Source organism: Engraulis encrasicolus, chromosome 21 (assembly GCF_034702125.1).
Source record: "Engraulis encrasicolus isolate BLACKSEA-1 chromosome 21, IST_EnEncr_1.0, whole genome shotgun sequence".
Lineage (NCBI taxonomy): Eukaryota > Metazoa > Chordata > Actinopteri > Clupeiformes > Engraulidae > Engraulis > Engraulis encrasicolus.
The window spans coordinates 18,206,900-18,221,899 of record NC_085877.1 but is presented as its reverse complement, the minus strand read 5'-3'; the positions used below and the strand labels follow the sequence as shown (position 1 = coordinate 18,221,899).

The 15,000-nt window shown below is 44.5% G+C and overlaps 1 protein-coding gene across 2 annotated transcripts in view; it reads right to left on the bottom strand.

The window, feature by feature from the left end:
• Positions 1 to 15,000, bottom strand: part of LOC134436946 (solute carrier family 12 member 6-like) — an 82,360-nt gene that overhangs the window by 29,795 nt on the left and 37,565 nt on the right. For both annotated transcript variants that reach the window (XM_063186317.1, XM_063186318.1), the window contains 3 exons: positions 14,637 to 14,767; positions 8,187 to 8,428; positions 1,680 to 2,110 (listed from right to left, as the gene is read on the bottom strand). In XM_063186317.1, coding sequence (XP_063042387.1) covers positions 1,680 to 2,110; positions 8,187 to 8,428; positions 14,637 to 14,767 — 804 coding nt within the window. The remainder of the gene's footprint in view (positions 1 to 1,679; positions 2,111 to 8,186; positions 8,429 to 14,636; positions 14,768 to 15,000) is intronic.

Sequence of the window (15,000 nt, the reverse complement as noted above, 5' to 3'; positions counted from 1 at the left end):
AATTACGCACGGCACCATTTTTATTCAGAAATAGTTTCAGCGCATTTTAGTCAATCTAAATTGGTTTGGCCTATTCACCCTGTACTTGTTACTGGAAAAGAAAAAAACTTGTACTAACATGTTGTTATTTCATTAGGGGCTTAGTGTTGCAAGAGGTTGGCCACTGCCTAGTCTATAACCGGCACCCTCAAACTCATAACACCGTTAGACCTGGGGCAGCACGACACGCTAACTTTGAGATATTTGCCCAGCATTGATCCAGTGAAACAAAGTTTTAGGCGAAGTTATGGCCTATCACTAGCAAAATTGTTGCACTCCTTTTTAGTGGATTAACATGTCTATTGAGTTGCCACTTAGCCTAACCATCCACACAGCCCCGGCAAAGTAATAGGGTAGCCTTGCTGACTCCAAACGTCAAACGAAAAACGAAAACTTGAATGAAAGCGTACAGGGCTGTAGCCACTGTAGCCTACGAAAGCAAATATCATGCAAGCTCATTTTCAGACAGGTTTATATTCTTAGCTGATGACAATAATTAACATATTTTCGCTGTAGGCCAACACAGGCACCAGACACAGGATGCCAGGCAGCGTAGCTTTCCCTTTACCATCCCCATCCCCATACCGAGAAAATGAACGATGTCTCAACAATTTCGCACCGCATAGCCTAGTCTAGGCATAATTTTAAATCAGAAATAGCTTTAGTGCATTTTTAGACGAAGCAGCTTGTAATGCACGTCAAAGCCAAATTGGCTATTTGTCCTGTATTTTTACTGGAAAAGAAAAACTTAGTGCTATCCATGCTGTTATTTCATTAGGGGCTTGGTTATGCACGACACGTTACAGTTATAACCACTGACCTCTTATGTGAGTCAAGCCGTGCGTGAGATCAAAGTGCTGAATGATTGACAGGTGTATCATAGCAACAGTCATTCTTTCATTCTGAAATCGAACTCTCACATGGACGCGCATTGCTACGACCGGGCACAGTTAAGACCAGTCCTAAGTTCTTATAAAACAAAGGAGATACGCACTCCGCGCTTCTAAATTAACAATCCGGTGCAACCAGAGCAGGACCAAAACATAGGCAAAAAGGGAAAGAAATCTGGTGCCACACGGATGTCTATTTTCTGTAATTTATTTTTTTAGTGCAGTGAGACTAACGTTTCGAAATGCGTCTTCATCAGAGTCCTCAGTCCTAAGTTCTGTTGGTGCAACGGGCTTACTGTACGATAGTCTTAAATTTTGGTCTTAACAAACACCACTTTAGCAGTTACGACCAGTCTTAGCTAAGACCATTTGGTGCAACCGGCCCCAGGATCTCGGAAAGACTGAAGATTTAAAAAAAAATCTCAGGTACTGACAAATCCAGGTGTGTGTGTGTGTGTGTGTGTGTGTGTGTGTGTGTGTGTGTGTGTGTGTGTGTGTGTGTGTGTGTGTGTGTGTGTGTGTGTGTGTGTGTGTGTGTGTGTGTGTTCGCTCCTCACCTTTAAAAAAAACTCCACTGGCCAGTCCAGGTATGCCCTCCAGGTAGCTGACGATATTCTGTAGTCATATGTATCCTCTGTGTGTGTGTGTGTGTGTGTGTGTGTGTGTGTGTGTGTGTGTGTGTGTGTGTGTGTGTGTGTGTGCGTGCGTGCGTGCGTGCGTGTACGTTAAGAGTGTATGTTCGTTGCTCACCTTTAATAACTCCGCTGGCCAGTCCAGGTATGCCCTCAAGCTGGCTGACGTTGCTCTGCAGGAAGTACTCGCACGAGCTGTTGGACTCCGAGGTGTTGCAGAAGCGTTGCCACAGTGACGAGAAGACCTCCACCATTGGCTGGCCGGTGGTCGCTGGGGGCGGAGACATGGACGATGACGACGACGAGGGATGGCCCGGGAGCGGGGGCAGGGGCGGGCCTAGCGTCACGTTGTCCCCGGCCTCCGAGAGCGACAGGTTGGAGTAGAGGCCGGCGCTGGCGGCGGTGGTGGTGGATGGGCGGGGGGCGTCGGTTAAGTGAGGTTGAGGAGGAGGGGGGGAGAGCGAGGGGTGGAGGGGAAGAAGGGGCTCCAGGACGGTCTTGCTGCAGTCGCGACTTGAACGCAGGGAGCGGTTACCCAGCATGCACACACTATGGAGGAGGAGGAGGAGGAAGAGAGGGAGCAAGAGAGAGAGAGAGAGAGAGAGAGAGAGAGAGAGAGAGAGAGAGAGAGAGAGAGAGAGACAGACAGAGAGAGAGGCAGAAAGACAGAGAGAGAGGCAGAGAGAGACAGAGAGAGAGAGAGAGAGAGAGAGAGAGAGAGAGAGAGAGAGAGAGAGAGAGAGAGAGAGAGAGAGAGAGAGAGAGAGGCAGAGAGAGAAATGGCGATAGGGAGAGATGGAGAGAAAGAGAAAAAGAAAGAGAAAGAGAGAGATATTACATCACCGTATAGACTCAAATATAAGACAGGGTTTTTGTTCTAACAATAGTGCTTTGAAAAGGGGAGACATCTTATTTTTGCGGACTAGACAAAATAGCGCCAAAAATAATGTTTTTGCCTTACTTAACCTGAACGATTTGGCCATTATCCCTCACAACAATGCCACAACACTCAATAATGGAGATGTCAAGAGATTGTTTGACCACATCAAATTTGTAGATTCTATCCGCAGTTTATTAAGAATGTTGGACGTCCATCAGCCATCAATATCAACGCTGTGCAGGACAGAGAGCGTGGCGTGGAAAACAGCATTCAATCGCGACTCGTTTTCTGCTTTTGGGTCATTTCACGTGAAATCAGACACTTTGGGACCCGACCAACACAGATTTCAATCATACTTGCTGTGCCTGTTTAGTAGCAAGGTAGCACCCCAGAACTGCATTTGTGTGAATCTGACACTAATATTAAGGGAGAAACAGACTAGGAAAAAGTCACAGAAAAGTCACAAAAAGTCTGAGGTGTTGTTTGAAAGCTCTTTTCTGTGTCTGGGTCATTTCACGTGAAATCAGACGCTTTGGGACCCGACCGATCCGGATTTCAATCATACTTGGTGTGCCTTTTTAGTAGCAAGGTAGCACCCCAGAACTGCATTGGTTTGAATCTGACACTAATTTTAAGGGAGAAACAGACTAGGAAAGGTTCACATGTGAGGGTAGGACACTATACATTCAGCCTTGAATATATCAGTCAGTGTTAGTCACAAAAAGATGCCTGTGGTATTGTTTGAAAGCTCTTTTCTGGCTCTACATATTACACAATCAGCTTGGAATACAACAACTCTCAGAATATGAATTATGATAAATTGAAAAATTAAAAATTGAATATCTAAAAAAACTATATTTTAAAATGACCAGTTCCTTGTCCAAACGTAGCCGGCAATGTCATTAGCAACACCTCAAATGCTGGTGTTCGGTTCTTTATTCTTTTCAGAGAGAATTTGACTCACAAATATGGCATCATACAGACCACTTACTAATAATATGGTAATACCATTGTAGCATCACATGACAAAACAAAAACAAAAATGGTCAGTTTCCATGGTCCCAGGTTTCAGAAACTAAGGCAGATGTCCATTTATACACACCAAATGATGATATGTGAATGTTTGAACATTCCTTCTCTGTGCACCTGTGTCATCTTCCCTTTACCGTACTTTAAAGAGATAATCAATGGCTACACTCTCATTTTGTACTCTACCAATGCATTTGAAGCAGCAGCTGTGTCTTTTGTAGATAATGTATAAGTACGTCCCGTTGCAGTTAGGTTCCACTACCAGAAGCACATCCTGATGATCCATGACAAGTCTATCTGGTCTGAAGGGAAAAGTGAAGGATGGAGATGGTCCATGAGGATGCAGGAAGTTCAGTTTTACCTCTCCAGTGCTCAGCATACATTCCTCAACACATGCTAGCCACCAGTTGCCATCATATACAGCTACAACATACCCTTTGATGCTTGAAAATGTAACGCATTCCTTTACTGAGCTCACTCTTTCAACTCCTTCTCTGAATGCGGAAAATGGCCTAATGTCCATTGACAATGGGCAGAAGCTGTGTAGTTTTTGAGTACCTGGAATAGTTCTTGCAGATTCAACCCTTTTCAACAGGTTCTCAGCTTAATGATGGTACATCTCTCTCAAGAACATCCATTGTCAGTTTGCCACAACAGAGATGTACCATCATGAAGTTGAGAACATGTTGAAAAGGTTGGAATCTGCAAGAACTATTCCAGGTACTCAAAAACTACACAGCTTCTGCCCATTGTCAATGGACACAGTGGAAGTTAGGCCATTTTCAGCATTCAGAGAAGGCAGAGTTGAAAGAGTGAGCTAAGTAAATGAATGTGTTACATTTTCAAGCATCAAAGGGTATGTTGTAGCTATATATGATGGCAACTGGTGGCTAGCATGTGTTGAGGAATGTATGCCGAGCACTGGAGAGGTGAAACTGAACTTCCTGCATCCTCATGGACCATCTCCATCCTTCACTTTTCCCTTCAGACCAGATAGACTTGTCATGGATCATCAGGATGTGCTTCTGGTAGTGGAACCTGTAACTGCAACGGGACGTACTTATACATTATCTACAAAAGACACAGCTGCTGCTTCAAATGCACTGGTAGAGTACAAAATGAGAGTGCAGCCATTGATTATCTCTTTAAAGTACGGTAAAGGGAAGATGACACAGGTACACAGAGAAGGAATGTTCAAACATTCACATAATCATCATTTGGTGTGTATAAATGGACATCTGCCTTAGTTTCTGAAACCTGGGACCATGGAAACTGACCATTTTTGTTTTGTTTTTGTTTTGTCATGTGATGCTACTATGGTATTACCATATTATTAGTAAGTGGTCTGTATGATGCCATATTTGTGAGTCAAATTCTCTCTGAAATGAATAAAGAACCGAACACCAGCATTTGAGGTGTTGCTAATGACATTGCCGGCTACGTTTGGACAAGGAACTGGCCATTTTAAAATATAGTTTTTTTAGATATTCAATTTTAAATTTTTCAATTTATCATAATTCATATTCTGAGAGTTGTTGTATTCCAAGCTGATTGTGTAATATGTAGAGCCAGAAAAGAGCTTTCAAATAACACCACAGGCATCTTTTTATGACTAACACTGACTGATATATTCAAGGCTGAATGTATAGTGTCCTACCCTCACATGTGAACCTTTCCTAGTCTGATTCTCCCTTAATATTAGTGTCAGATTCAAACCAATGCAGTTCTGGGGTGCTACCTTGCTACTAAAAAGGCACACCAAGTATGATTGAAATCCAGGTCGGTCGGGTCCCAAAGTGTCTGATTTCACGTGAAATGACCCCTCTACAAATTACACTGACAGCATGGAATACAACAACCTTCAGAATATGAATTATGATGCATTGAAAAATTAAAAATTGAATACCAAAAAAGCTCGTATTTTAAAATGGCCGGTTTCTTGGCTAAATATAGCCTGTAAGGTCATAAACAACACCTGAAAATGGGGTGTTTTGTTCTTTATTAATTTCAGAGATAATGGGACATAAAGGTTGAAATGAGTTGAAATGAAGTAGTAATAGAGCAGTGTCAGGGACAGAACTGGACTGGCCATCTGGCATAACAGGCATTTTCCCGGTGGGCCCTGTACCCTCGTCGGTCCCTTTTCCAGGTATTCAAAAATTACACAGCTTCTGCCCATGGTCAATGGACACAGTGGAAGCTAGACCATTTTCAGCATTCATAGAAGGTAGGGTTGAAAGAATAAACTCAGTAAAGGAATTTTCTGAATGTTCAAGCATCAAAGGGTATGTTGTACCTGTATATGATGGCAACTAGTGGCTAGCATGTGTTGAGGAATGTATGCCAAGCACTGGAGAGGTGAAACTGAACTTCCTGCATCCTCATGGACCATCTCCATTCTTCACATACTCTGATAGACATGCCGTCATGTGATATTACTATCGTATTACCATATTATTACTAGGTGATTTGTATGTTGCTATATTTTTGAGTCCCATTATCTCTGAAATGAATAAAAAACAAACACTAGCATTTCAGGTGTTGTTCATGACATTGCAGGCTACGTTTAGACAAGGAACTGGCCATTTTAAAATGGGGTGTTCTGTTCTTTATTAATTTCAGAGATATTCAATTTTTAATTTTTCAATTTATCATAATTCATATTCTGAGGGTTGTTGTATTTCATGCTGTTTGGTGTTATTTGAAAGCTCTTTTCTGGCTCTACAAATTACACAAAGACTTACACTGACTGATATAATCAAGGCTGAATGCATAGTATCCTACCCTCATATGTAAACCTTTGCTAGTCTGTTTCTCCCTTAATATTGGTGTCAGATTCACACAAATTCACACTACTAAACAGGCACAGCAAGTATTATTGAAATCTGTGTCGGTCGGGTCCCAAAGTGTCTGATTTCACGTTCAGCTTTGAAAGTCTCATCAGGAACGCTTTGGTTGTTTTCACAGGTCGCTCTACAGCACTTAGTTGAAACTTAAAGTGATACTGTCCCATTTTTGGAAATTAGCTTATTTTACACCTCCCCTTGAGTTAAATAATAGGGTTTTACCGTTCTCCTGTACTGTCAACCGTTCTCAGGGTATGGCATTGTAAATTTTACCTCCATGCTAGCAGTTAACATTGAGTCCTATGAGACCTGGTCTCATAGGACTCAATGTTAACTGTTAGCTTGGAGGTAAAATTTGCACTGTCATAACTAGAAAACGGTTCAAAGTACAGGAGAACGGTAAAACCCTATTGTTTAACTCAAGGGAAGGTGTAAAATAAGCTTAATTCCAAAAATGGGACAGTATCACTTTAAGTGCAGAAAATGAAAGGCAATTTGACGAACCACCGATACGTTTTGGATGCTGTCGTCGGCCATTCAGTGATCATCTGTGTGCGCAAGAGAGTCGTGCTTATCTGATAGACCAAGAAGTGAGCAAAAAGAAGCGGAGCATCTCTGTGCTGAGTTACCATCTCTGTACTCTGTTATGAAGACTGTTCGCGGAAATGTTACTGTGAAATGTGTTCTATTGGAATGTGAAACGATTTACAAACAGCTTTTTGACATAAATCATTTTCCTATGTGAAAAAAAATGTTGTTCTTTGACTTTCCCCCAAAAAATGAACCTACAAAAGGGGTGTCGTCTTTTTTATTTTACATGGTATTGGTTACAACCCCTATAGCAATGTAGTGTTAGCTGCCCTGCTCAAGGACACTCCAACAATAGATAGAGGTGTAGGGAGTGATCAAGCGGGATCCGAACCTACAACCCTTAGATGGCCCCAGCACCCCCTGACAGACATTACAGGCCACAGATGCCGCTGACAGGCATTACATTGCATCGCATTGTATTTAGCAGAGGGTAAGGGCCTTGTGTTTAATTCAGGCGGACACCGGTAGCCAATGCAGGTTGACAAAAGACAGAGACAGGTAGACGGGCAGAGGCAGGGGAGTGACTGATGGGTACAGACAAGTGTCACAACATTCTTTTACACTGATCCGTGTAACTGTCTGTCTCGTAGACATAGACCCTCACAGGTCACCAACAGCTAATGCAGGTATTACTGCACTTACTGCCATTGATGTTGGCACCTTACTGGGGCATTATTGGTGCTTGCACCTGTCAGTCATGGAGAGAAGGCCTCCTCATTGGCTACTCACGGGAACTGGGGCGGGCTGAACGTCGAGACGTCAGCGACATTGTAGATGGATATTCTGCACATGTAAATAAAGCACTCCTAATTATTGGTGCTTGCACCCGTCAGTCATGGGGAGAAGGTGCTCCTCAATGGCTACTCACAGGAACTGGGGCGGGCTGAACGCGGAGACGACAGCACCAGTGTAGATGGATATTCTGTATGTGTAAATAAAGCACTCCGTATTATTGGTGCTTGTACCTGGCTGTCATTATAACTGGTGCTTGCACCTGTCTGTGTAAATCAAAGCCTCCATGACGATACGATTCAATATCGATATCTTTTATTCAATGCGATACGATTCTATTATTTTCGATACTTAAGAATGCCCCACGATACGATACGATACTATACGATTATATTTTTTTCCCAATTACTTTTCCACTTCTATTAAGTTATTGGGCAGGGGCCAGCGATTCGATTATTTTCGATACTTAAGAATGCCCCACGATACGATGTGATTCGATTCAATCATCAGAATATTTCGATATTATTTACACCCCTTGGCTACTCACGGGAACTGGGGCGGGCTGAAGGCGGAGACGACGGCGCCGGTGTAGATGGAGAGGATGGAGATGACGACGCAGGCCAGGAAGACGGAGGCCAGCTTGTTGACGTACTTGACGCCCACGAAGACCAGCAGTGCCATCAGCAGCAGGCAGATGGAGCCGTACACGCGCATGTTGTTCAGCATGGCCGACTGCTCGCCCGACAGGTCCGACGCGACGAAGATCGCCATGCCCGGCGCTATGTAGAGCTGGAGGAGAGAGAGAGAGAGAGAGAGAGAGAGAGAGAGAGAGAGAGAGAGAGAGAGAGAGAGAGAGAGAGAGAGAGAGAGATTACTCAATAGGGAATGTATCAAGTCAAAAGTTATTGAAGTTACCAATGAGAAAACCAACGGTGTTAAGAGTGGAAATGTGTGGCCTGCAACCAAAACCTATCAAGGGGGTTAAATATGGGTACTGGGGAAGAATGGAGAACAGGATGAAAGGAAAAGAGACAGACAGAGGGAAATGAAACCACATCAGAACACGCACGCACGCACGCACAAATACTTGCACGCACGCGCACACACAGACACGCGCACACACAGACACGCGCGCGCACGCGCGCACGCGCGCACGCACGCACGCACGCACGCACGCACGCACGCACGCACGCACGCACACACACACACACACGGACAGCGTATGTCAGAGGTGGGCAAACTCAATCCAAAGTAGGCCTACCATACTCACACCTAACATTCTTTAAAAAAAGCAAAGGGTGTAGCAGGTGTGAGATTAATCAAGGTCACATCTAAATGTTGCAATGTGCAGGAGTGAAATAGCCAACAAGTTACAGTGCCCTCCATAATTATTGGCACCCCTGGTTGAGATGTGTTAAAAGCCTTAAAATAAATTCAGTGTTTATTGCAGAAGAATACTGTCACACTGAAAATTGTAGAAAAATGTAGCCTTCAACTCAAATGAATTGTAAGAAAATAAAAAAATCCCTGACTAAAAAATAATTATTTTTCATTAAATCACCTGTTCCACAATTATTGGCACCCTTAACAATTCCCAGGAAATAAATATAATTGAAGCATTTCTGTCATTTCTACAGTAGATTACAAAGTTTACCAGAGTATGTAGGAACATTTAATTAGTAATTCATCACTTCCTGTTTCCCTGGGGTATAAATATGACGTGACACCGAGGCCATTTCTCTTATCCACTCTTAAACATGGGAAAGACAAAGGAACACAGCATACAAGTGAGGCAGATGTGAGTCGACCTTCACAGGTCAGGCAGAGGCTACAAGAAGATTGCCACTCAACTGCAGCTGCCCATATCCACTGTGAGAGGAATAATTAAGAAGTTCAAAACAACTGGAACAGTGGTAAACAAGCCTGGACGAGGACCCAAGTTTATTTTGCCACCACGCACAGTGATGAGGATGGTAAGAGAAATCAAAAGATCTCCAAAGCTCACTGTTACAGAATTACAACAAATGGTAGCATCCTGGGGTCACAAAGTCTCCAAATCAACCATCAGGCGCTGTCTACACGCCAACAAGCTGTTTGGGAGGCATGCACGGAGAAAACCTTTCCTCACTCACAATCATAAACGCAAGCGTCTGGAGTTCGCCAAGTGGTATTGGGGCTTCAACTGGGACCGTGTGCTTTGGTCAGATGAGACCAAGATTGAGCTTTTTAGCAACAAACACTCTAAGTGGGTCTGGCGTACCACGAAAGATGCGCATGCTGAAAAGCACCTCATACCCACTGTGAAGTATGGGGGTGGGTCAGTGATGCTGTGGGGCTGTTTCGCTTCCAAAGGCCCTGGGAACCTTGTTAGGGTGCATGGCATCATGAATGCTTTGAAATACCAGGACATTTTAAATCAAAATCTGTTGCCCTCTGCCCGAAAGCTGAAGCTGGGTCGTCACTGGGTCTTTCAGCAAGACAATGACCCTAAACATATGGCCAAATCTACACAGAAATGGTTCACCAGACACAAAATCAAGCTCCTCCCATGGCCATCTCAGTCCCCTGACCTCAACCCCATTGAGAACCTGTGGGGTGAGCTGAAGAGGAGAGTACAGAGGAGAGGACCCAGGTCTCTGGATGATTTAGAGAGATTCTGCAAAGAGGAATGGCTGAAGATCCCTCTTTCTGTCTTTTGCCATCTTGTGAAACATTATAGGAGAAGATTAGGTGCTGTTTTGTTGGCAAAAGGGGGTTGTACAAAATATTAACACCAGGGGTGCTAATAATTGTGACACACATTATTTGATGTCAAATAATTATTTCTTTATGTGGGATTTTTTCCCCACTGAATAAATGCATTTGTATTGAAGGTTGGATTTTTCTCTTTTTTTCCATTAAGGTCCCATATTATTTAGAAAAAAAATAAAATAATTGGAAGCTAAAAAACACATCTCAATCAGGGGTGCCAATAATTATGGAGGGCACTGTATGTCGGTGTACATTACAATATTTCTTATTATCGGCACAGGCATGTTGCCTGCGACGTCTGGCCCTACGATAGCCTACATATTCTGCACCCAATGGTTGTTTTCAGGACGACCAGAACGGAGCCGGTGCCCGTGCCCGCACCCAGTTACGCTCGGCACTTAAGTGCTTATATGCGAACAGATCGTGTTCATACCGGCTCTGAACTTGTTCCGCATGTGACTGTGTTACCCGGATGAACCTGCTGACGGCCACGCTGTCGTCACGGTTCGCAGAGAAAAAACAAGTATTTTGTGGTTCGCATTGCGAAAAACAAGTTTCCGGTTTGCGTACTCTTAAGATCTGTGGCCTAAGCACGACGTTATGGTTTGCGATTAGGTGCGGGAGCGGGCACCGCCACTGTTCTCAGTCGGCCTGAATGCGCCTAATGTGGCCCTCAGGCCAAAATAATTGCCCACCCCTGGTGTATGTAAACATATTGTGCTGTGTGACAGCAGTGTGGCTGCAGAGTGGTGTCGGGGCTGATTAGGCAGCACTAATCAGCCCCAGAGCATCAACAAGGATCATCAAGTGCATCAAGAGCAATCACCCAAACACAGTCAGGGCTCTAATTTAACTTATTTTCATCAGCAGCCAAAATGGCTAGTAGATGATAATCTTACTAGCATAACACACACTCACTAATGGGTCAAAGTGGCTAGTAAGTTGGCCTTTTCTACCAGCCAAACCAAAAATTTCACCAGCATTTGGCTAGTTGGTGTCGATTTAAAGACCTGAACACAGTATAGTATGGACTCAAGAGTTTACCTACAGTGCAACTGCAGTAGCCTACCAATAATATGCATCTTACCAGGCAGAATCAATAGATGCAACACTCCTCAGCCACGTCACCAGGCCCATAGCAATCACATGAACACAGCAGTCTGGGCATAGCCACTGTCAACTAGGGTTGTGCGATATAACGATATTAAATTGTGAATAGTGAAATAGAGTAGAAGGTCGTTGAAAATCTGCCAAAGTGGAGAAATTGTATAGATTGCATACAAGATAACCTTGTAGTGAGGATCTTATTTTATCAGAATGATGATGCTGATTTTATCAGATTCAGAGTGATGTTTACTTAGTGCTGTTGTCTTCTCTTTCATTTTAGAATAGAATAGAATAGAAAGCCTTTATTGTCAGTATACAAAGTATACTGAGATTTTAGCTTCCCTACGAAGTGCACAGTCCTTTATAGATGAGCATTGTCCAGTAAGTGTGTGTTCATTGTTGTAACAGCTTTGGGGAAGAAGCTGTTCTTCATCCTATTGGTTCTGGCTGGCAATGCCTTGTAGCGCCTGCCAGAGGGCAATAGTGTGAAGAGATGAAAGCCAGGATGTGTGGGATCTTTAATGATACTCCTGGCTCTACTTACGCAGCGTGAGTTGTAGATGGTGGGTATGGGAGGCAGGGGGCAGCCTATGATTTTTTGTGCTGTTTTGGTCACCCTCTGCAGTCTCTTCCTGTCAGCCTCAGTGCAACTTGAGTGCCACACTGACACTGCGTAGGTCAGCAGGCTCTCTATGGTGGAACCAAAAGGTCACCAGCAAGCTTGAGTCTAACTGTTCTTTCTTAAGTACTCTGAGGAAGTGCAATCGCTGCTGGGCCTTTTTTACCAGAGCCGAGGTGTTAGTCGACCAGGAGAGATCAGCAGAGATGTGTACACCTAGGAATTTAAATGAGCTCACTTGCTCTACACGTTCTCCATTGATGTACAGGGGGGCAGGAGCATCTTTGTTCCGCCGGAAGTCCAGGATGAGCTCCTTCGTCTTGGAGATGTTCAGGGCCAGGTTGTTGGATGCACACCACTCTCCAAGTTTCAGGACCTCATCCCTGTAGGCCTCCTCCTTTCCCTCGGTTATCAGCCCCACCACTGTTGTGTCATCTGCAAATTTGACAATGATGTTCTCTGGGTGGATGGGGCTACAGTCAAACGTGTAGAGGGAGTAGAGAAGTGGGCTCAACACACATCCTTGGGGCGAGCCGGTGCTGAGGGTGCGGGTGGTTGAGAGATGGTGACCTAGTTTCACCTGTTGGGGACGATTAACAAGGAAGTCTTTGATCCAGGAGCATGTGGATGATGGAAGTCCTAGATGTCTCAGCTTGGGGATTAGGATGTCAGGAATGATGGTGTTAAAAGCTGAGCTATAATCGATGAAGAGCATCCTGACGTAGCTCCCTTGTCTTTCTAGGTGACTCAGTGCAGAGTGGAGAGCAATGGCTATTGCATCCTCAGTGGATCTATTTGCCCGGTATGCAAACTGATGAGGGTCTAGGGTTGGGGGGAGACAGGCTTTTATATGCCTCAGCACCAGTTTTTCAAAGCACTTGGTGATGACTGGAGTGAGTGCAACAGGGCGAAAGTCATTGAGGGTGGTAGTAGATGCCTTCTTTGGAACAGGTATGATGGTGGCAGACTTTTTAGACTGAATTTATGATATTCCAATAGTGCACTTTATTGAAGTGTTATCAGTGTGTTTACATTTTACATGTGTTTTACATTTGTTAATGTTTGCACATGGAAAATTGCAAGTATCTTCATTCAAATCTGTTCAAAAAGGTTTGTAGCCCTAAAATGGCTGGTTCTGTTTTTGTTTTTTGTTTTGATGAATGATAAAAAAAACCCATAAAATCTAAATCAAGATTTTATGTTAAGAATATCTGGATATGAATTTGTTGCCATATTGCCCACCCCTAAGTGAAACTGCATAACAGCACCAATACCAGTAGATGTACAGTATGTAAACAGACAGAAGCAGTAGATGTACACAGTATGTACGTAAACAGACAGAACCAGTGGATATGCAAACATGTTATGTGACGGCATAAGGTAGCCAGGCTACGGCCTCATCGTGACGAAATACCTTCGGAATTGCTACTAGTCAGCTCAAGAGCAATGCAAATACTTTCTGAGCTCTGGAGATCTCAGAAACTCCAACCACTTAGCCGGGACGCAATCAACCTTGAGCAGCTCCCACAGCCCTGGGGTAGAGGCGTGTTGAAGGCAGTGTCGTGGTTTAAGCAGATACGTTGTACTGGGACTAAGAACATTTTTGGTTTCAAACTTTGGCACAGTCTTTTCTGGCCTCGACCAGTTGCAAACCAAGGGAGGCGGGTTAACAAGGCCGTTTGGAAACATTCGTTTTCTTCTTGGCCAGACCAGAATCTTGGTACGAGATTTGAAAGTCGATGATAATCAGGCTAATGTTGAGGTGCTGATGAGGTAGCACTAATCAGCCCCAGAGCGGCACCAGGGATCAGGAGCATAGCAAGTCACATGATCACAGCAGCAGCTGGACTCAAGCCACTGCAGTGCAACAAAACACTGAGATAAGAGGGACGAGGACAATGACGAGACACTTTTCACTACACTGTGGTGACATCCTTCTCTGGCAGGGGTGACACGAGTTAGGTCTGCTAACAATGTTTTTAGGCGCATCCCCTTAGAACAGTGGTTCTCAACCTTTTTTGAAAAAAAGCCCCCTGGACCTCATCCCATCCTCCCAACGCCCCCTTGACTTCATAATAAGCCTGCCAATGCCCCCTTTAGTATGAAAAAAATGTAATGGATTAATGCCCCCGATGACAACTAAGCACCGCCCCCTCTCATTTGTATCCTTCTCAACGACCCCTAGGGCTCCCAAACACCCCCTGGGGGGCTGTACCGTCCCCGCTGAAAAACACTACCTTAGAAGGATAGCCCCTTAGATAACAAGAGCATGGGTAAGTGATAAACCTAGCTAATCGGTCGGTTGTCCCGGCCCGAGGCACAAAGGAGGCCCAAAATCGGGTCACCATTACATTTTATGTATTGAGGAGGGGGCCCTTTCAGATGATTTTATCCTTCCTGGGCCCACCCAGTCAAGGGTGTCAGTGTGTGTGTGTGTGTGTGTGTGTGTGTGTGTGTGTGTGTGTGTGTGTGTGTGTGTGTGTGTGTGTGTGTGTGTGTGTGTGTGGTGCGTACTCATACCAGCAGGATCTCGATGGCTCCCAGGATGTACATGGCTCCTGCAAAGGTGGTGCCCAGGTAGAAGCAGAGGCCCACCGCTCCCCCAAACTCAGGACCCAGCGACCGCGAGATCATGAAGTACGAACCACCAGCTGCAGAGAGAGAGAAAGAGAGGAGAGACCGTGGCAAGAGTGGAGAGTGAGACAGAGAGAGACAATGGAGAGAGAAATGGAGAGACAAAGGGATAGAAATATGCAGAGAGAGAGAGAGAGAGAGAGAGAGAGAGAGAGAGAGAGAGAGAGAGAGAGAGAGAGAGAGAGAGAGAGAGAGAGAGAGAGAGAGAGAGAGAGAGGAGAGAGACAGAGACGGAAAGATGACAGCAATA